Source organism: Bufo gargarizans, chromosome 2 (assembly GCF_014858855.1).
Source record: "Bufo gargarizans isolate SCDJY-AF-19 chromosome 2, ASM1485885v1, whole genome shotgun sequence".
NCBI lineage: Eukaryota > Metazoa > Chordata > Amphibia > Anura > Bufonidae > Bufo > Bufo gargarizans.
Window position 1 is genome coordinate 478288804 of NC_058081.1, and position 23678 is coordinate 478312481.

Sequence of the window (23678 nt, forward strand, 5' to 3'; positions counted from 1 at the left end):
AAAGCAATAGACTGAGTTGCATGGAATTTAGGGGACAGTAGCTCTCACTTGGTAACTGAAATTATGACTGCATAAAGTCTTCATGGTAAACAAGAATAAAAGCAACACACGGTCTATATACAAGCACAGTCGGCAATATACAAGGCGATCAGCACTTGTTTTTACCTAACCTAATGCATGCTCAATGGAGGGTGAACAAAGATTTTCGGAGCTGCCTAAAAGATGCAATCGCCCGACAAACAAACACTTGCTCATTTGTTGGGTGATCAGTGGCATGATTACACAGGGCAATGTCTAGGAATGTTTTTTCCATTCCTGATAGACCCTTGTAAAAGCACCCTAAGTTTCGGTTTACGTTGTGTATGTAGTGCACATTTGCTGAAAAAGAGAGTCCAAGACTATTTATCAAAGATATAACCCTAGCAGTCAACCATGCTACAAAAAGTCTCTGTGGGGCCCAGGACGTAAGTTATTCAGTTCCTTCATGGGCGCTGGTGTTTCCTCAACAGTTCTGTGGTCGGCCAGCCACTGCTGTGCTCTCTGGGAGATTGAGTTGCGTTATATGTGTGGATGCCTGGCACTTGTGAATCACAGAAGATATGTGGTATATGTGATGGTGTATTTAAAACATTGATACATTTTAAATTACTTTTTACTTTCCTTATATTAGGTCCTGAAGTGAAGTCTTTGAATATCTTCTCACAGACCCCACTAGGAAAATACATTTCCTCCAAAGAAATAAGTGAACAGCAGGATCTGTTCTTAAATTATCAGCGAGACTTCATCCTTATGTCTATGACTATATCTTCTCCCAAAGAGCTGAAGGTGGGATCAGCTTCCTGTACAGAACGTCAGTAATACTGTATATCACTTAATGCTGCCCCTTTAACCACAATCCATGCTCTTTTGTAGGTAATGGAATATGCTCTTTCAACATGTGTTGAGGAAGTAAGAATGACTATAGGCAGCGACCAGCTGACTCTTCCATTGGTGCATATTGGATACAATACATTTCAGCACAGACTGCAAAACTTATGCAGGATTTTTGCACTCAGTCCTTCAGTGCTTGATTCTCTTGAAAAAACTATTGAGGACTCTGATGCAGTAATTAGAGGTCAAATGGTAAGTATTGGTCTTTCTTAAAAAGTGAATTGAATTTTGGATCTCAAACAGCATGACGCACGTGCCAGACAGTGGCATAACTAGAAATGACTGGGCCCCACAGCAAAGTTTTGAATGGGGCTCCATCCCACAGTAATTTTTTCGCAACCCCTTTTCATGGCGCCCCCATTCCTGTGGCTAGTAAAGATCGCTCTCTCAGACCAGGGCCGGCAGCTGTTCCATCCGTTTTATACCCTGTCTATACTGTCACTGTATATCCTTTCATTGTGTAATACTGTTGAGGGGGCCCTGACCAAATCCTTTAGTCCTCCTCCTCCTGGATGGGCCCCTTCTGAGTCAGGACCTCAAAGCTGCAGCTTCCTCTGCTTCCCCTATAGCTACGCCCCTGGTGCCAAATTGCTTGATTTGACATCCATGTATCCGTCATTCCATCTGCTGCACTAGCTTTTCTCTGACTTTTTTGCAATAGTAAAGTGGATTCAGGAAACAAAGTGTGTTTGTTGTTGGGTTAATTTATGCACACACTTCTGCTCGCACTCCCTAATGGATGAATCTTCAATATAGACCAGTAGGCACACACAGATACAATGCAGCCCACTATTGACCTGCAGTTCCTAATTGGAGTGTGCCTCTCTATCGGGCCGTGTTGACCCGAGGCTTCATAAGAGCAAGCCCTTTTCGCTATATAAATATGAGTAAGCACCACAGTATTGACATCACCCATCGGGCAGTCAATTTTATTCTTCGTTTTGGGGTGTGCCAGCAGCCGGGGCAGATCTAGTGACCAGAGCGCTTTGTGTACATGCATTCACTGTGAAGAGGAACACTTACAAACAAAAGGGGTGCAGCACAGATCTAGAGATCAGGAGCATTTTGTGGTGTTTACTCATTCATCCTGCATATAATAAAGGGCTGGTAGAGAGGCACACTCCTATCAGGAACTGCAGCCAATAATGGGCTGAATTGTATCTATAGGTGCCTACTGGTCTATATTGAAGATACATCTATTGTTTTTTTTGATTGGATTCAGGAAACAAAAAAAAAATCTATTGAGGGTACTTTAACACTTGCGGCAGAGTGATCCGGCAAGCAGTTCAGGCAATCTGCATGACAACCGGACAGCATTTGTAGACGGATCCGGATGCAGATCTGTCTCACAAATGCATTGCAAGAACGAATCCGTTTGTCATACGGACAAACGGATGTGTTTCTATTTTTTTCTCATTTTTTTCACACTAATACATTCCTATGGGGAAAAAAATGCCTGATCTGGCATTCCGGCAAATGTTCAGTTTTTTTCGCCGGAGAGAAAACTGCAGCATGCTGCTGTATTTTCTAAGTCCTGATTAGTCAAAAAGACTGAACTGAAGACATCCTGATGCATCCTGAACGGATTGCTCTCCATTCAGAATGCATGGGGATCAGTTATTTTCCAGTATAGAGCCCTTAGGACAGAACTCTATGCCGGAAAATAAAAACACTAGTGTGAAAGTAGCCTGAAATACACTTTTTTGGCACAGGCTTTGGCCAGCTATCCTCATGTTCTGTCTGAGTCTGGAGTAGTGTGGCTTGCCCCAACTAACACTTCAGTTCTTGTATGTCTTCTATACTGTAATGGTTCTGTGTTATATTTCCAGGTCCTAGATGTTTTTGCTGCTATTGCGTGTTTGGAAATATTAAAAGACAGTGTGACAGACCTACACCCAGGAGCATGGATGTGCCAAGTTAAAAACCTACAAATGCCTATAGAACTAATATGTTCAGAAGAGTATTTAAATGGCTTCAGTTCTAGGTGTAAACCTGGAATTGACCAAATCAGGTAAATTTTCCTGTAGCCTAAAAAAGGATGTGTATGTACCTGTACTTTAGGAGTAAGGCTGCATTTACTGGTCACAGTTATGAAAAATGTCTGCAAGCGTGAATGGACATTTATAATATTACAATGATAGCACATATGCTGCCATTTTTGTAAACTCAAATTAAATTGTGGGCACATTGTACATTAATAGAAAAAGTTGTACAAACGCAATGTGCTTCACAAATGAGAAGGATGATTTCTATGTTTTAACAGTCAATTTTAATCAGTGATAAATAGTAGTTTTATTGTGTGGTGCTTTTAAGATTAGAAACTACCAGTTCTAATGCCATCATATCCGTGCTAGTAAGGCAAAGTGCTTACTGGTTATCACATGACGCCTGTAACTGGATTGGCAGGAGGTGGTAATAACCAGTAATCGTTGTCCTCTGCAGTGAAGGAAAGCACAGATTTATGAATAGGTAGGTGGTAGATTGGAAGGAAATGTCGCCACTTTTCCGGTAAAATATATATATTTTTTAACAAGTTCCTGCAGCATGGCCCCTTAAACAGAAGATTCATACTTACCTGCTCCATGCCGCTCTGGTCCTCTGCGCTGCCCCCTCTGCCTCCATCTTCCGGTTCCTGTGCTGTTTACACCTGTCAGAGCATGGGCATGGTCACATACACTGCTCCAGTCAATAACTGGCTTCAGCAGTGACATGCTGTTTGTGGCCACATTACCGCCGAAGCCAGACATTGGCTGGAGAAGTGCATGTGACCATGGCCATGCACTGTCAGGTTTAAACAGTGCGGGGACTGGAAGGTGGGGGCAGTGCGGACGACCAGAGCGGTGAGGAGCAGATAAGTATAACTCTTTGGTTTCAGCAGCTGCAGCACGATATTCGGGACAATTACTGGGAACATAGGAACACTCATATCTTATATGATTATATTATATTATATCTTATGTGTAGCTGATCAGCCGATAAACGTAGGAACATAGTGAATCTCCCGTATACTGCAATGATAATTAATTGCAGTGTATAGAAGAAGCAATCTGAGGATCACAAATTCAAGTCCCCTAAAGGGACTTAAGGTAAAAAAATTAAAAAAAAGTTTTTAAAAATTCAAATCACCACCTTTTCCCCATAATAAAAACAAACAATAAAAACATAAAGATCATTTGCACTGCTGTGTCCCAAACTGTCCATACTATTAAAATATAGAAGTTTATTTTGTATGGTGAATGCTGTAATGGGGAGAAACAATTGGCCAATTCGACATTATATTGTTGCTTCACCTGCTAAAAAAATTTAATAAAAAATGATCAAAAAGTCTTACAAACTGCAGATCGCCCCGCAAAAAATAAGCCCTCACTCAACTCCATAAGTATAACTATAAAAAGTTATGTGGGTCAGAATATGGTGATGTAAATAAAAAATTTTTTTCCAAAGTTATAGTTTTGTTATTTTATTTTTTTGAAGTATTAAAATACAGGAAAAACAATATAAATGTGATATTGATGTAATCCAAGTGACCCAGAGAATGAATGTAACAGGTCAGTTTTACCCCATAAAAACTAAACCCATAAGGGTACTTTCACACTTGCGTTGTGAGGATCCAGCAATCAGTGCCTGCCAGATCCAGAAATCCGTATGAAAAATGATATCATTTGTCTGACAAATGCATTGAAATACCGGATCTGTGTCATCCGGAAAAACGGATCCGGTATTTATTATTTTTCCATTTTTAAAGGTCTGCACATGCGCAGACCGGATCCGTCAATGCGGCAATTTTAATGCTGGATCCAGTGTTCTAACAAAAATCCTTACTTCGTGAAAATACCTTACCCCTTGTGACTTCCAGGGCTGTGCGCCTAAACTTCCGGGGGTGTGCGCCTCAGCGGAAGCGCACTACCACGGCACGGGTAAGCTAAAATTACAGGGAGCGCAGATTCACAGACACCCCGCGTTCGCCCTCAGGGGTAAGGAGATCTGACAGTCTTTTCTCCTTACCCTCACACTGCGCACGTGCGGATTGCGAAATGTTTAGTTGCCGTTATTGCTGCACAAGGGGGTCACACCAGATATTGAAGGCAGAGGTTTACATAGTTTTGCCACTCACAGACATGTGATATTATATGATTTTCCTCAATAAATAAATGACCAAGTCTAATATTTTAACTCATTTGATTGCTTTGGTTATGTTTATCTCCTTTGAGAACTTTTGTGAAACGGATGTATTTTAGGACAAATGTATGCAGAAATATAGAAAATTCTAAAGGATTCACAAATGTTTAAGCACCACTGTACAGGTGAAACTCGAAAAATTTGAATATCGTTCAAAGTTCATCTATTTCAGTAATGCAACTTAAAAGGTGAAACTAATATATGAGATGAGACTCATTACATGCAAAGCAAGATATTTCAAGCCTTTATTTGGTATAATTTGGATGATTACAGGTTATGAAAACCCCAAAGTCACAATGTTGAGGTTTCCTTTGCTCAGGGGATATGGATTAATTAGCTGACTAGAGTGTGACACTTTGAGCCTAGAATATTGAACCTTTTCACAAAATTCTAATTTTAAGCTGCATTAATGCAATTCCTTTTAATTTGCATTATTGAAATAAATTTTGCACGATATTCAAATTTTTAGAGTTTCACCTGTATATAAATGTTTTAAAAAAACTGAGCTCCCATAGCAAACTCCACAGGAGAAGAGTAACTTCGCAGTGTCTGTCAGTACAAAGGAGAAGAGATCTGTCATGAGCTGTAGGAGGTGAAAGCAGTGCAGGAATGAAGCTATGCTGGTGTGAATTGTTCCGTTTTAGTACATTAATTGTCAGACTGCAAAATCAGTTTATTCTTACTGAGATGACTTATTGGTCATGTGTGCGCAGACATTACAAAATCTGTCCTTTGGTGGATGAAGTCTGCACAGAACTCTAGGTCTGAATTAGTAAGCCTAACCATTAATTCATTTGTACCAATAACAGGTCCTACTGGAATTGTGTGTTTTCCATGGCCCTTTTTATGGAACATATGCTAGTGGAGGACTATATTCAGGATCCAGAGATGTGGCAAATCATTATAGGACATACATACTTTATCGGAAAGGTAAAACATATTTTTTCTATAATAATTCTGCCATTACCCATGATTTCTATGAATGCACAAACAGATCTGATGTAACGCTTCTTTACACTTAGTTGATGACCATGGTTACCATTTTATGAAAAACTGGTGACTAATTATCCAAATATATATCTAAATAACTAATATTACTGGTTGTGTGATTGAAGTAGTCACCTGCAGAGCAAAAGCAAGCACATAAATGCGGCAGCACCTTTGCAGAGATGTATCCGTCAAGTGGCACGTCAGTAGGTTACTGTCTGCTTGAGGGACATGCCACCACTGCAGCGGCACACGTGACTGTCCGTTTTGGAAGTTGACAAGTGGAGACTGCAGTGGTGGATCGAAGGAGCCATAACAAAGTGGTGGCGAGCAGATAAGCATGCTTTCCTCCTCAGTTCTGGTAGGGCAGGGGATGGGGTGACCAAACTGTTGAAATGCTGGACAACCCCTTTCAAGTACAGTAAATATAGTGGTATTCAATAAAAAAAATTCAAAGATCAGGGGCACAGGCTCAAGATGTATGTTTATCTTCAGCCACCATGCATCTCTGCAAAGTTCTTACCTTGCTGCCAACCCTAATAATATGCCCCCACATATTAATAGTGCACCACGTTCTGCTTTACACAATACTGCTGCCCTCTTTTGTGTCCCACAAAATAATAGTGCCTCCATACAGTAATCATTACCTCTTTGTGCCTCATAGTAACATTTGCTTCCTTTGTGTTTCCATGCTGTAATAATATCCTCATTGAGTCCCCCACAAAGTAATCCCTTTTGTGACACACAGTAATAGTCCCCTCTTTTGTGCTCCCTCTTTGTGTCCGCTTGTGCTGTCCACACTAGGACAAAACATCTTGTACGTGGCTCTGATGTGCAGTATGTGACAGGACTAAAGTGTCCTGAGGCCTACTAAACTGAATAGTGGGGCAGGGAGCTAACGGTTCCCTGCTCCACCATATGTACATGTGTATTGAAAGATATTTCAGCAGTCTGAGTCTTCACCATCTATGTGTCTGTCTATATATGTGTCTGGATGCATTAGTGAATATACTGTAACATAATCATGGTGCTTTTTTACTCAGTGCCTGGAGAACTTCAAGGATATAAAGTCTATCAGGCCATTCTTGGCGGTGGTGGATGTCCTTCATAAGTGTAGAGATGACGTTTCCAAATTAGTTTCAAGGTATTTTAATATGGAAAAATACTGTATGCTGTAGTTAGTACTGTACTTCCAATCTACAGGAAAAAAAAAACTGTGGGCACAGATCCCTCAGAAGTACACATCCACGAAAGCCAAAGTACATTCTGTAATCTAAACCAGAGAAAAAACATGCATGTACAAATAAGCAGCAACTCCAAATACAGTGCAAAATCTATTATTGAGGGCCTGTTTTTATGGAATAAGTTGTATTTTTTGGCATCATTCTGGGTGGGGTACAGTCAATATATTGTATAACTTTAAAAACAAATTTGGTGACAGTGGGAAAAAAACACAGCAATTCCACCATTATTTTTAGGGTTTTGTTTTTATGGGGTTCATTGTACTGACACTCATAACATTTATATTTTTCTGCTGACAGAGCTGATACCATTTTTGAGATATATATGACCTTTGGATACATTTTTATTCAGTTTTTTGGGGGGAGGCAATGTGACCAAAATACTAAAATTAAATTAAAATTCTGCCATTTTTACTGTGTTCACTGCATATGATATATAACATTATAATATATTAACATTTCAGACATTTTTAGATCATGAAGATGCCAATTATATTTAGCTTTTTTATCATTTTTTACACAGTGTATATGAGAAATGGTAAAACATTTTTTTTACAAGTTTACTTAGTGGACTTGAATTTGTTCGGTCTCACACTTTACAATATAATACTTCTGTATTAGGCCTCATGTACAGGGGCACTGGCCGTGTGCACACTGCATCACAGATGCGGACCCATTCACTTGAACATGTTCTATTTTTTGGGGAGGATGCGGAGAGATCACAGACCCATTCAAGTTCAATGGGTCTGCTTCTATCTGCGACAACCACACGGATGGTCCCCAATGTACATAACGACCGACACAAGTTTGTGTGCATGAGGCCTTACAATGTGTAGGGATTATTACTGGTAGTCCATTACATCCGGCCAGAGACAGCGTGTAATGGAGATAGTAATATAACAGTCCTGGTTTCACAGACGTTACCGTGACAAGTACCAGGAGATCAGAGAGACTGGCAACACGTGGGTTAAATTGCCAAGTTCCTTGTGGATCTTATTTTCTGTGTTTTGGTGAATGCCACACCTGTTGCTTGTTGGTAATTTACCTTCCCCATAAGTAGCCGCTTCTCACTCTTGGAGGTGCAGTTTATAGATTTTTTTTCCTGTCTTTTTACTAGCTGGTCGGTTGTACTCTGTGGTGCTTTTGGAGTTGCCAGTTTTCTACTTTTAGCTAAGTCTTGTCTTTTCTTATTGTATTGTGTTTGTTATATTCCCTGTTGTTTGTATCTGGGCCTGAGACAGAGACTTCCTTTCGTCCATCTGGGGAGGAATGGGTTGTCTCTAGTCCTAACTTTATTCCAGGGTCTTATAGGGAAGTAAGGGCTTAGGTGTACTGCATATGAATATTCCTACATTCAAGGTCTATTCATATTGATAGGTAGTTAGGGCCCGGATTAGGGTTGTTTAGGAGGTGACCTGTTACTTCCCTAGTTTCCGGGCCCAGATACTGTTCCCCTTGCCTCCTGTGTACAGTGTGGAGTTTTTCCCCCACACTGATCGTGACACCTGGGAGCCTTCAGAAGATGCCCCAGCTACCATGACAACTGCTTGGAAAACCGCAATTGCATGCATGGGGGGCCAGTCAGAGGGGCGATGGAGCCCCTTCCTCTGTCTAACTTCTTAGATGCTGCAGTTGCTTATTAATGTTTACACCAAAAATTCTCCCACACAGAGCGATGCCAAATATGTTTACATTGAGTGGTGGATGACGTCGCTTAGCTTTAGACTATACCTCTGCAGAGGGATGTTAATCATCCAACTGCAAAACTTTTTTAGTGAAGGTACAGCAGCACTGTATATAGAGCCGAGTAGAACAGGCAAAAAATAGTGACCACGAGTAATTATTGTATGTTAAGAGTAAAGTACCTTCTGCTTAATCGGAATTTATGATGCCTGAGCAATGGACATCAGTCCAGAAGGATTGTTGTAGGTGAGTTAATTGTTATGTCTTTTTTTCATATATATTTTTTTTACAGTTTACCGCTACTATATTTATTAATTTATATATTGGGCCACAGGTTAACAGGAACGCCCCCCCTTTCCCCTGTTCACAGTTAATTCCTGTGATGTAATTTATTTCTGCTCCCTCTCAATGTAACAGCCTAATTATGATTTTAATAATCATCTTTTCAACACCCTTATAGAGATGAGCAAATTGATTCTGAATGGATTCATTACGAATTTCTCAAAAATTCTTCTAACAAACGAAACCAAAGCTTTGGTTATTCACTTCAGATGAATCAAGCAAAATAGTGCCTGCTATTTTACTGTTATAATGTAGGGGAAACAGGGCAGGAAGGATCACATGTCCCTGTGGGGGAGTGGGACTTACCCTCAGGCACCCTGATTGATTGACAGACAGCTTGTCAGCCAATCAGGGGGCAGGATATTGGCCTACCCTGAAGACTCCTGAAGCACAGACGCCGGCAGAGCTCAGCCAGCGAAGTGAGAGGACTTGTGTGCTATGTGCCTGGCTAACACAAATTACAGACACAAGCCAGCAATCTTGAAGGGGTTCTGCACTTTGTTTAAACTGATGATCTATCCTCTGGATAGATCATCTGATCAGCGGGGGTCCGACACCCGGGACCCCAGCCCATCAGCTGTTTGAGAAGGCAGCGGCGCTATAGCAGCGCCACGGCCTTCTCACTGTTTACCCAGAGCCAATGACGTCACGACTAGTATCAACTTGCCTGGGCGGGGCTAAACTCCATTCAAGTGAATGGAGCTTTGCCGCGCCCAGGCAAGGTAATACTAGTCGTGATGTCACTTCTCAAACAGCTGATCAGATGCTGATGCAATATCACACAATGTTTGCGAGCCCCGTTGTCAAAATTCCTATTCTTGGAAAATGGACAAGAATAGGACATCCATGTTCTGTCCACATTCTATTGCAGACCCATGGGTTTTAAAAATAAATGTGGATCACATACGGACGGTATCCTTATTTTGCAGATCCACAATTTGCAGACTGCAAAACAGATATGGTGTTGTGCCTGAGACCTTACATACACTCTTCAGTAGACAAAACACTAAATATTTGATAAAGGATCATTAGACTGTATTGCACATGATTGAATACAGAAGCCCCGCAGACAGTATCTGAGATGACAAGCTTAGATACACACCACACCAGACAGTATTTCACATGATAGTCTTAGATACACACCACACTAGTCAGTATTACACACAACAGGCAATGTTACAGCCACATACGGCTGTATCGTACATTATAGGATTATATACAGATAGTAGTAGGAGGCCACACTTCTCACTTGTTTTTGGTAGGTACTAGAAAGTTACAGATTATTATTGAGGACAAATAGGATGACCTTGTAGACTAAATGTCTCACTCCTCCTCTCGGTCACAGCAGGTTGATGCCAATGTAACATCTGAATCTGACACTGCATTTGATCCAAAGGTCATAGCATTTCTCTTGGTCCTCCTCCTTTCAGGCCCAGATAAGCCTTTCACTTGCATCTCTGTCTTTACCGACCCCTCCTAGTGGGCAAAAACACCCCATGTGCTGTGTAATATACTCAAAACAGTCTTCCTGTTAATGAGCTGTCTGAAAAGTGTCAGCGTCAGTGTTTGGATTGCCATGAGAAGGAGGTGGGTGGGGGGCCCAATGCATAGCTGTGTTGTGGTAGTGGCAGTTGTAGCCACGGTGGTGGCGGTAGATGCAGTGGTAACTGAGTTTTCTTCTCTATGGTAGTATTACTGAAGGCTGGCTGTCCGTAAAGATTCTCTCTTTTTAAAAATGTAACACAGTTCCTCACCTCACCCAAATTGTATTCTTCTATGTGGCAGTAGTACTTATGACCAGTTGTCTGTAATGATTCTCTCATTTTACATATGTCACAAAGTTCTGCTCCAAAATGTAGGCATCTGCCCCCAATAAGGGACAATTTATGGAACAGTTGTTTATTTTACAAAAGCATAACAAATGTGACGGCACAGTGTGGTTTTAAACTGGATGTTCACAGCATTAACCATGTGTTTACCAATATCTATATATATGTCAGTGTCACTTATAATTTGCTATCCTTGCATTAAAAAACTAAAAACTGGGCGGGGCAGGGGAGTCTTTTGAGAGAAAAATAAAGAGTTCTAGGAGACCTCAGTATGCCATATATAATTTGAAGGCCATTTGGAGCACTATTGATTTGCGTAGAATTAGGATTAGGACTCCAATGTTTGGGTTGATTTGTTAGAATCCGACCCAAAACTAATTTCAACAACTTTCTACACTCTAACATATTACAGCCAAGCGGATAAATCCAGTAAAATGATGTTAATACAATAATAAAAATATATCTTAAAGGGAGTCTGTCACCACATTTTAACATGTTAGACCGATCAAATAGGGTTATGTGATCCACCCAGAACATAAAAACGGTACCTTTGTTGTAGAAAACTGACTTTTCTTTTTGCCGAAAATGAACTTATAAGATTATGTTCTGAGCCCTCTCAAGTGCCCAGGGCGGTCTCTCAATCCTCGGAGCCCCAGGCAGCACCTCCTAAACGGCTCATAACCCCGCCCTCCGTGCGCCTCTGCCCGCCCGTTTACTCCCCTCCCCTGTCCTTTTCCACTGTGGCTGTGCGGTCCAAATCGTAGCGGGCGCATGCGCAATGCGATGCCCGCTCCTGGCAGGGCATCGCAATACCTACTGCGCATGCGCCCGCTACGATTTGGACCGCACAGCCGCAGTGGAAAAGGACAGGGGAGGGGAGTAAACGGGCGGGCAGAGGCGCACGGAGGGCGGGGTTATGAGCCGTTTAGGAGGTGCTGCCTGGGGCTCCAAGGAGTAAGAGACCGCCCTGGGCACTTGAGAGGGCTCAGAACATAATCTTATAAGTTCATTTTCGGCAAAAAGAAAAATCTGTTTTCTACAACAAAGGTACCGTTTTTATGTTCTGGGTGGATCACATAACCCTATTTGATCGGTCTAACATGTTAAAATGTGGTGACAGACTCCCTTTAAATGCAATGGTTAAAATGATATTGGTATTTGGTTTTTCTTCTTCATTTATTTCTTCCTTTCCTACTACTTCTACCTCCCTTTGCTATGTTTTTTATAGGTTTGGAATGCAAGCCTGTGCAGTCTGCCACAGTGATCCAAACGAGCCAGTATGCCTTCCCTGCAACCATATTTTCTGCCAGGCTTGTTTGAGCAAGTGGTTGCAAACTGTAAATAATAATACATGTCCACTGTGTAAAGCACCGCTACCAGACGGCTTCGCTGTTGTTGTGTCTAATGAAATCAGGTAATTGTATTTTTCATATCTTCATATTTAAAGTTTAGTTTCACTATTAGAGTACCTCCACATGGGATGTAATTGAATTTAAATGTGGATGTGCCAGACTTGCTCCAGATTTCACCTTGTACATTTCAAAATGCTAAATTTGTGGTGGAAATCAGAGCATAAATCAGTTTACACTGCAGGTTGTTTTTTGCAACATGTGGATGAGGAGATTTCTTAAAATCTCATCTTGATTACTAGTACTGTAAAACACTGTAGATTTTACACAAGCAAATCTGTGGCAGCAAATTCTCAGCAGCCACATACAAATGTATCTTTGTTATTTACATTACATTTATACAATGCAGAGAAATTTTACTTTTATTATACTGATTGTTATAGTCCATTGCCATCACAATTTTGCCAGCCTTCAAGCTTAAAGGGGTTGACCGGGTTCAGAGCTGAACCCGTCATATCCCCATTTTCACCCAGACAGTATCTGAGATGACAAGCTTAGATACACACCACACTAGGCAGTATTACACACAACATTCAATGTTAGAGCCACAGAAGGCTGTATCGTACATGATAGGATTATATACAGATAGTAGTAGGAAGCCACACTTGTATTTTGTAGGCCCTAGATTATTATTGAGGACAGATAGGATGACATTGTGGACTGAATGTTTCACTCCTCCTCTCGGTCACAGCAGGTTGATGCCGATGTAACCTGTGAATCTGACACTGCCTTTGAGCCAAGGGTCATAGCATTTCTCTTTCTCCTCCTCTTTGCGGTCCCAGAGAAGCCTATCACTTGCATCTCTGTCTTTACTGACCCCTCCTAGTGGGGTGCCTTCTTTTTTCCTAAGAGGCAAAACTGTAAATACAGTCCTGATCAAAAGTTTAAGACCACTTGAAAAATGGCAAAAACTCGTATTTAGCATGGCTGGACCTTAACAAGGTTCCAAGTAGAGCTTCAACATGCAACAAGAAGAAATGGGAGTGAGACAAAACATTTTTTGAGCATTCAATTTAACGAAAACAACAAATAAACTGAAACAGGCTGTTTTTCAGCTGATCAAAAGTTTAGGACCACACCTTCAAAAAAAAAACTCAGTAATGAGTAGCTCCGCCGTTATTGTTTATCACCTCCAAAATTTGTTTCGGCATGCTTGATGCAAGCGTTTCCATGAGGTGAGTGGTAACATTTCCCCAACTGGTGAAGACGGCCGCACAAAGGTCATCTACTGTCTGGAACTCTTGTCCATTTTTGTAAACTTCCCTTGCCATCCATCCCCAAAGGTTCTCAATTGGATTTAGATCAGGGGAACACGCAGGATGGGCCAAAAGAGTGATGTTATTCTCCTGGAAGAAGTCCCTTGTCCTGCGGGCATTGTGTACTGTAGCGTTGTCCTGTTGAAAAACCCAGTCGTTACTACACAGACGAGGACCCTCACTCATGAGGAAGGCTCTCTGCAACATCTGCACATAGCCAGCGGCCATTTGACACCCCTGCACTTCCTGAAGCTCCATTGTTCCACTGAAGGAAAAAGCACCCCAGACCATTATGGCGCCCCCTCCACTGTGGCGCGTAGAAAACATCTCAGGTGGGATCTGCTTGCCATGCCAGAAACAATCAGGACCATCAAGGTTACATTTTTTCTCATCAGAGAATAAAACTTTCTTCCACCTTTGAATGTCCCATGTTTGGTGCTCTCTTGCAAAGTCCAAACGAGCAGTTCTGTGGCGTTCAAGGAGACAAGGTCTTTGAAGACGTTTTTTTGTTTTTGAAGCCCTTCAGTCTCAGATGCCGTCTGATGGTTATGGGGCTGCAGTCAGCACCAGTAAGGGCCTTAATTTGTGTTGAGGATCGTCCAGTGTCTTGACAGACAGCCAATTGGATCCTCCGGCTCCAATGTTTGGGTCTTCCACTTGACTTTTTGGTTCCATAACCCTCAGGATCATTTAAGAAATTCCAAATGACTGTCTTACTGCGTCCCACCTCAGCAGCGATGGCGCGCTGTGAGAGACCCTGCTTATGCAGTTCAACAACCCGACCACGTTCAAAAAGGGAGAGTTTTTTTGCCTCTGCCATCACAACGTGTGACTACCTGACAGAAAATGACAATGAATCCACATCTTTGCACAGATTTGGCCTTTTAAAGGTATGTGGTCCTAAAATTTGGATCAGCTGAAAAACAGCCTGTTTCAGTTTAATCGTTATTTTCAATTAATTGAATGCTCAAAAAATGTTTTGTCTCTCATTTCTTCTTGTTGCATGTTGAAGCTCTACTTGGAACCTTGTTAAGATCCAACAATGTAAAATATGATTTTTTTGCCATTTTTCAAGTGGTCTTAAACTTTTGATCAGGACTGTATCCCCATTTTCACCCAGGCAGTGAGCCCGGTGACGTCACCAGGACTAATGGGTGGTCTATAGTGCTGCCCTAGCCTGTAAACAGCCAGTGCAGCACTAAAGTCCGCCCATCAGTGCAGGTGACATCACCGTGAACACTGCTAGGCAGAAGCCTCTGCCTAGCAGTGTAAAAATGTAAACAAAAAATCCATCGAAGACCATTGAAGCATGAAATGCTCCCATGCTCATAATAGAAGGCCTACCTGGGTGAAGAAAGGAATATGTCAAGGTTTAGCTCTTAACCCAGACAACCCCTTTAAATCTCCCAGAGTCCCCTGATTTGTCCACTGTCTGAACATAATTTGCTTTTGTGATTTAGTTACAAAGAAGATACAGTTTAATATTCTTGCCATTTAGCCCTCTCTATAGTCTGTTGACAAAGGTAAGAAAGCTAAGGAAAAATTAAAGCTCCTTGGACAGTTTTGAAGCAAATTTGGGAAGACATTCACATAAAATATTACTTAACAGCTCTATAAACAACCTTCTGATATAGAATAAATTATGATTGTTTGTTAACGTCTCCATTATTTAAAGGGATTCCATACAGAAAAATATCCAGTTTCGAAAACGATGTAACGGATTCTTTGTTGATATCGTATGTACCATGTGCTTCAAAGACGATACTCCACCAGACAAGGAGGTCATTGACCATCTTATCTCTCTACTTTTTGCCAGCGTTGGTAAGTGTTTATTTTCTCTTTGGTTTTCATTAAATGCAGATTTTAACATTTAACCAATAATCATTTTTGTAATCTCAGAGCTGAAGTCTTGCACAAGATCGCTTTCCCCATTTGAAGATGCAGTTGATAAAACACCGGTGCTTCGCTCAGTCATACTGAAGCTGCTATTGAAATACAGGTAACGAGTGTGATGAATGTAGACTTATCATTTTTCTTTACTCTGCATACTCACAAAATGTGGAGTGTCACATGATTAATATAATATATGTTTACAAACTCATTATTTCAGTTTTAGGGATATAATGGGGTATGCCCAGGAGTATTTTAGCAAGGTGGAGAGAAACAACCTTCTTACTGTGCTGGACACCACAGAAGTCTACCTGCTGTTTGTAAACTGCCTAGAGGTAATGTACACATATGGCCTTTCAGACTATAATATGGAATTCCCATGATGTGCTACAAGTAGACTTACACACCCTGGAGAAGTTTAGGGTGTATTCACACATAGCAGGTTTGTTGCAGAAAACGGTCATTTTTCCAGTCTTCTGAATGAGGCTTTGAGATATCCAGTATACAGATGTAGCAGTTCTGATCACATTTTCTCATTTCCCAGTCTGATAATATTTTCCGCATTGTGAGACAAATAAAAGTGATATGATAAATAATGTGCTGAGTTTTTACTTAGAGCAGTGATGGCGAACTTATGGTATGGGTGCCAGAGGCAGGACTCAGAGGTCTCTCTGTGGGCACCCGCACCCTGGAAAAAGCCTATGGTGTACCAATATGCCTTAGACTTTTCCTTCTATTCATCAGCATAGGGCGCACTATGAACGGCACAGGCAGCGCACTGAATGTAGGCAGCTATTATAGCTAAATGATAAAGTACATGGAAGATACACTATACTGGACTATAGGATTCAAGTTAAATTGCCGTGTTGGCACTTTGTGATAAATATGTAGATTTTTGTCTGCAATTTGGGCACTCTGTGTCTAAAAAGTTCACCATCACTGACCTAGATCCTTAACGTTAACCAGGGGTGGATTGGCAATGCATTGTACCCAGAAACTTCCCGGTGGGCCACATGTCTTTTCATGTGCAGTGGGCCGGTGGAGCCCAGCTATTGTTTTAAACACTTCCAGTCTGCGCACGCCAATACACATATCGCGTGCTGCTCTGCTAAGTCCTGAGTCCCGACTGTCTGACTCTGATTCTTCTGGGATGTGAGTATGTGCAGAGTGGGGTGCTGTATTAAATTGAGGCGGTGTGTGGCGTGCTGCGTTCAGCAGGGGGACTTACTCTGAGTGACTCTGCCAGCCCCGCTATGCTACACTGACTGGACTTACCACTATGGATGGGGCTCGGGCACTCCGGTGTGTGAGATCTCTCACATCGCTGCCCCTACGCTACCTGGGTGAGTTTAACTGTTTGACAATTCCAAGTGTGAAGAATCTCACTGAAGATAAATGGGTTTATGGGGCTGGCTGGCGTGTGCAATGTTAGCTATAACTACACCGACACCGCAGTTGCCAGCCCTGGCATCCCTGTTGTGCTCTCTCATTATCATAATGACAGCACAGCAGGGCAGGCGATGTGACCCTGTGCACTCTGCCAATGTTATGAGACAGAAAGATGGGAAGGGGAATGGGAGGGGGTGGATAAAAGGAAGATTAAAAAAAAACATTGACTGTATATTTGGTCCGCATCCGATCTGCACATTTTGCAGATAGTATGAGGACCCATTCATTTTAATGGACTGCATTGTGTGCTGTCCGCATCCGTATGTCCATTCTGTGGCTCCGCAAAAAATAAAAAAATATGTGCTAGACATTTCTAACATAGGGCTGAATGTGCGGGACTGCAAAACGGTCCCGTCGTGTGACTGGATCAACACTCAATGAGAAAGGTTTATATTATTGAAGCCAGTTGTGAAATAAAATGAATGAACAAAAATGATAACTATAACAAAAATCGTTAATTTCTAACGATAATTTGTTTTCCCTTAGTCCTAACAGCAGCACAGATGGGGTTAACTACCCCCCGTGGACTGGTAGGACCGGCGGAATTTTAATGAGCCCAAAGATTTAAACCAATAAAAGAACTCCAGCTCCCTTAAAGGGATGGGTTCATCCCCCAGCCCACCGTGTATGTTACAAGAAAAAAAGTACTTTAGGGCGGGAAATTTGTGTGCTGCTGTTAGGACTAAGGGAAAACAAATTATCGTTAGAAATTAACGATTCCCTTACGTCCTACCAGCAGCACAGATGGGGAGATAGCAAGAAGAATCCCCTAGGGAGGGTCCTCATGCTCGGCAGAAGTAAGGACTGTCTGCCCAAAGGCCGAGAACTCCGATATCCTAGCATCGATCCTATAATGGGAGATGAAGGTAGACTCAGAGCTCCAGGAGGCTGCCTTACAGATCAACTCTAGGGGGAGAAGACTTCTTTCCGCAACAGAGGTAGCTACGGCCCTTGTAGAATGGGCCCTCACAAACTCCGGAGGATCTAAGGCTTGGGAAATAAAGGCTTCCCTAATGGCCTCCTTAACCCAGCGACTAATAGTCGTCTTGGACGCTTTCCGGCCTTTTGACTTACCGGCAAACAGGATAAAGAGATTTTCATCCAACCTGAATTCTTTAGATCTATCCACATAGATCTGAAGGCATCTAGCTATGTCCAGTGGATGTGGAACTGGAGCATCAGAGGAGGAGGCAGAGAGCAATACAGGTAGAGAGACTACCTGATTAATATTTTGGAAGGTAGAAACCTTAGGTCTAAAGTAAGGTAGAAATTTCAGAAGGACCCTGTCTTGTAGAAACATGGTATAAGGGTAAGATGCGGAGAAAGCTTGAAGCTCCGAGACTCTTTTGGCCGAAGTTATGGCCAGAAGAAAAAACATCTTAAGAGTTAAAAGTTTAAAACTTGCCTCCTCCAAGGGTTCAAAGGGGGGAGATGCTAGCCCCTTAAGAACAACTGACAAATCCCATTGAGGAACGGGTCTCAGTATTGTAGGCTTCAATCTTTCCGCTCCTTTAAGGAAGCGCTTGATGAGCGGGTCCCGAGAATATGGTCTGTTAAGACAGGCCGAGATGGCAAAAACTTGGACCTTCAGGGTAGAAGGGGAGAGACCTCTGTCTATCCCATCCTGGAGGAACTGTAAGATCGCTGCGAGGGGCGGATCTGCGGACGCCACCTGGTTGGAGCTACACCAAGAGGCGAAGATCCTCATAATCCGAGAGTAGGCCTTTCTGGTAGACTCTGCTCTGGAATGCGATAAAGTTCTCAGGACCGACTCAGAGAGCCCTTCCACTCTGGGAAGGGACTGGTCAACCTCCAGGCTGTCAGGTTGAATCTGTGCAGATCTGGGCAGAGATGCGTGTCCCACGACACCAGGGTCTGCTCCGGGGGGAGTCTCCAATATTGTCCCCGACTCATCTGAATGAGCTGGGTAAACCAGGATCTCCTGGGCCAGAACGGTATGATGGCTATTACCGAGGCCTGATCCTGACGGATTTTCATCAATACCCTCGGGATCATGGAAAAAGGAGGGAAGATGTACGCCAGCCTGAACCTCCACGGTATTGTCAGAGCATCTATCGCCAGGGGGTTGTCCTCCCTGTAAAGGGAACTGAACCTCTGTACCTTGGCGTTGAACTTGGTTGCCATGAGATCCACCTCTGGCATCCCCCACCTGAGGATTAACTGTTTGAAGATCTCCGGATGTAATGACCATTCCATGGTTGGTAGGCCGCGACTTAGGCGGTCCGCGATGACATTGAGGGAGCCTTTGATGTGAGTGGCGGATAGATGGGATAGGTTCAGCTCTGCCCACCGAAGAATTACCCCAATCTCTAAGAGAAGGGGTACGGATCTTGTGCCCCCTTGCTTGTTTATATAAAGCACGGCAGTCATGTTGTCTGACTGGACTTTCACTGCTTTGCCCCGAATTTGAGGGGCGAAGTGAAGGAGGGCTAGCCGGATAGCACGCATCTCGCGGAGATTTGAGGAAAGATGCCGCTCCTGAGGAGACCAGGACCCCCGAACTGGGGACCCGTCTAGATGAGCGCCCCAGCCTACAAGGGACGCGTCCGTGGTCAATATGAGCCAAGCTGGTTGGGTCATAGACCTCCCTTCTGGTAGATGAAACCACCATCTGAGGGAATTCCGGGATTGATTGGATAGGGAGCACAGGGAATCTAGCCCCCTGGGGCTGCCGTTCCACTTGCTTAAGACCTCCGATTGAAGGGGCCGGAGGTGCCATAAAGCCCAAGGGACTGCATCCGCAGCCGCTGACATGAGCCCCACCATCTTCATGAGGGTCCGTATGGAGACTCGTCGTGGTACGTAAAGGAACCTTGCTAGGTCCTGAATCCGCATTCTTCTTTCTGGTGTCAACCGGAGGGACATCTGTAAAGAGTCGACTATGAATCCTAGATAGTGGATAGAAGTCGAAGGGCTCACGTTCGACTTCGACCAGTTGACCATCCAGCCTAGGCGGAGCAGAAAGGATATTGCGACATGAAGTTGGTGGGAAAGTAGAGGGACTGAAGAGGCTAGAAGAAGCCAGTCGTCCAGGTAAGGGACAATGGTCAGACCTTGGAGTCTCAATGCTGCCACTACCGATACTACCACCTTGGTGAAGATCAGGGGGGCAGAAGAGATTCCGAAGGGAAGGGCGGCAAACTGGAAATGTTTGCACACACCTGATATCTGGACCGCGATCCTGAGAAACTTCCGGGAGGAAGGGTGGATCGGGATGTGGAGGTAAGCGTCCTTGAGGTCCAGAGTAGCCATCACATCCCCAGGGTTGAGGAGGTGGCTGACTGACCTTATGGTTTCCATGCGGAACCTGGTCCTTTTTATGAAACGATTGAGAAATCTCAAATCTATAATCATCCGGAGATCTCCCGTTTTTTTGGGTACCAGAAATACCGGGGAATAAATCCCTGAACCCCTCTCCCCTGCCGGTACCTCCTCCAGGGCTCCCTTGGAAAGGTAGTCTTGGATATAGGCTTCCAAGACCCTCTGCCTGGTTGGCAAAAAACTGCGTGTAGCAATGAATCTTCCTGGGGGGGGGAGAAATAAGGTCTATTAGATAGCCGGTGGTTACTATATTTTGGACCCAGGGGTCTCGAATTTCCTGGGCCCACACGTGACTGAAAAAGAAAAGACGCCCCCCCACAGGGAGGTGGGGGAGGGGTACGGGATAATCGAGAGGCGTAACGGTAGGGACAGCAGGGTCTATCCAAGAGCCTCTGAGAGGCCCATAGTCAGGAGGGCTTTGCCTCCCTGGGTTTGCGGGAACGCCTGGAAAATTTTCTAGGCGGTCCCCCCCAATCCTTACGTCCCTGCTGTCCTGATCGACCTCCGCGGGCTTGTCTTCCCCTGCCTCGAAAGGACTGCTGGGGAAGGCTCTTCCCCTTCTTGTCTGATAGACCCTCCATAATAGTGTCTAGCTCGGACCCGAAAAGACGGCTAGGTTCAAAGGGGAGCCCACAGAGGTTATATTTGGATGCGTTATCCGCATTCCAAGGCTTGAGCCACAGAGGTCTCCTGGCGGCAGACACCAAAGCCATAGTCTTGGCCGCCAATTTCAATTGGAGTTGGGCTGTGTCACAGAGGAAATCCACCGCTAAGTTGACGGACTTGAAGGCAGCAAGAATATCGTCCCGAGAGACACTCTGGTCAACATCAGTCTGAATTTGGTTCAGCTTGGTTCTGAGGAAGGAGGAGACCTCTGTGGCAGCAATAGAGGTCGAGGCCGAGGCTGCGGCCGCTGAGTAACCTCTCCTGAGGGTGCACTCTGCCCTCCTATCTAGAGGGTCCTGCAGGCTAGACCCATCGTCTGCAGGAACCAGAGTGCGCCTGGACAACTTGGCAATCGCCATGTCCACCTTAGGAATGGAACCCCATGATTCCACTAAGGGTATAGCCATAGGAAACATAAGCTTAAACTTCCTAGTAAGGACTGGGCCTTTCTCAGGCTTTTTCCACTCCGTGCGCATCACGGAGAGAAGGGTCTCATCTGCCTTAAAGACCCGCTGGGTCCGGCAGGCGGGATCGGAAGACTCCCCGACGTCAACATCATGGTCCCCCGACCTGATGGACCTTAGAAGCTTCTGGGTCTTTTCCGGTGGAAAGAAGCCAGAAGACGTCTCTTCCTCATCCGAGGAAGATGACCCCACAGAAAGGGGCATAGGCCTATCGGTGGGGAGGGGCACCTCCATTGGTGTTTGGGAGGGAACAGGTAGTCTCTCATTAAGGAGACTTACGACCCCTTTAATGGAGTCGTCGACATAAGTCTTAGCCCACTGGTACATGTCCTGCATGGAAGGCTCAGTAGCAGTGGCGGAACGACAGCTGTTGCATCTGGAAAAAGGGCAGCTGTCCTCAAGAGGCGTATTGCAGTCATAGCAAGCCAGGTGTCTCCTCTTGGTGGCTGATTTCCGAAGCTGATCGGGCTCTCTGGGAGAGGCCATAGCTAAAAAGGGAACAAAAAGGAGAGGAATTTAAAGCATCATTAAATGGAAAATAAGAACAAACCCCTCCAGTGTTGTAAGCACGAACCAGAGGAGAGAACAAGATAGCTGAGCAAAAGAGAAAGAGCAGTCTGAAGGCAATGTCTCACAAATCAGGAGACTCTGGAGCTAGCTTGTTAAAGCAGCGCAACCAGAGACCGACTGAGGGAATCAGGGAGCTTAAATAGGATAGCTCCGCCCAGGGGAGTGGCAAGTAAAGGCTAAAAACCTCCCCCTAAGCACAGCTACAAACAAACTCCCTTTGGAAAGAAAAAGGGGGGAAAAAAAGGCATAAGCCTGAAAGGAAATGTCCCCACATAATGCTCATCCCTGCTGCGCCAGAAAAAGGAAAAAGAACGGCCGGATAAACCCGGCCGGCCGACGCCGAGGAAACCGGAAGTGACGCCGAGGCAAGGGCCGCGTCACTTCCGGTCATGGCGGCGCCCAGCAACAGGAGCGCTGCCGGCTATCGCAGGGGAGTGGGAGGACCTGTGAGCACGGAAAACACATGCTACAAGGAGCGCAATATAAGCGCACGCAGATAAGTAAAAGAGGGACCGAGAACTAAGTCAGCATGGTCCCAAAACCCCTGTCTAATAATAAACCAGGGGAAAAAAGAGAGAACTCGCCAGTCCACCTGTCCGCGAGGACAGAAAAAAACACGGTGGGCTGGGGGATGAACCCCTCCCTTTAAGGGAGCTGGAGTTCTTTTATTGGTTTAAATCTTTGGGCTCATTAAAATTCCGCCGGTCCTACCAGTCCACGGGGGGCAGTTAACCCCATCTGTGCTGCTGGTAGGACGTAAGGGAATGAAAAGATAAGTGAAAAAGCTACAAATAAAAGATGAAAATTGATAGAAAACATGGCCAAGAAAAATGCTTAACCCCTTCCTGACATGGCAATTTTCCCTTTTTGCATTTTAGTTTTTTACTCCCCGCCTTCCCAGAACCTTAACTTTTTTATTTTTCTGTTCACATAGCAGTATGATGACTTAGCACCATTTAATATGCATACACCATTTGCATACGATGTAGCGGTAAGCTGGAAAAAAAATTCCAAATGGGGTGGAATTGAAAAAAAATCAAATTCCAACACAACTTATTTTTATTTTTTACGGCATTCACTATGCAGTAAGACTGACTAGTGCTCACCATTCTCTAGGTCAGTATGAATAAAGCGATAGCACATATGTATAGTTTTTTCTTGTATTTTAATCCTGAAAAAAATATACAGTTGAAGCTGGGTTTTAAAAGTAAGAACTGTTCTAGTAAAGGCATATGATGTTGACAAATAAAAAGGTGCGAATCCACATGTTTTGTTAAATTATACAGTAACAGGTTTTCAGACCCCACCTCCTTTGTTTGGCCACGCCTGCTACACATTCGGCCTACAATATGGGGCCACGTCTAGCATTTTTTCCACGGCCACTTTGAGTTCCCAAACCACCCCTGACGTGAACACAACACCATCAAAATAGAGGATTTTT

The 23678-nt window shown here is 43.8% G+C and overlaps 1 protein-coding gene across 1 annotated transcript in view; it reads left to right on the plus strand.

The window, feature by feature from the left end:
* RNF213 (ring finger protein 213) overlaps positions 1 to 23678 on the plus strand; it is a 355180-nt gene that overhangs the window by 284302 nt on the left and 47200 nt on the right. The window contains 9 exon segments of the mRNA XM_044281121.1: positions 671 to 825; positions 913 to 1122; positions 2760 to 2941; positions 5919 to 6039; positions 7140 to 7240; positions 12420 to 12605; positions 15532 to 15677; positions 15756 to 15855; positions 15967 to 16081. Coding sequence (XP_044137056.1) covers positions 671 to 825; positions 913 to 1122; positions 2760 to 2941; positions 5919 to 6039; positions 7140 to 7240; positions 12420 to 12605; positions 15532 to 15677; positions 15756 to 15855; positions 15967 to 16081 — 1316 coding nt within the window.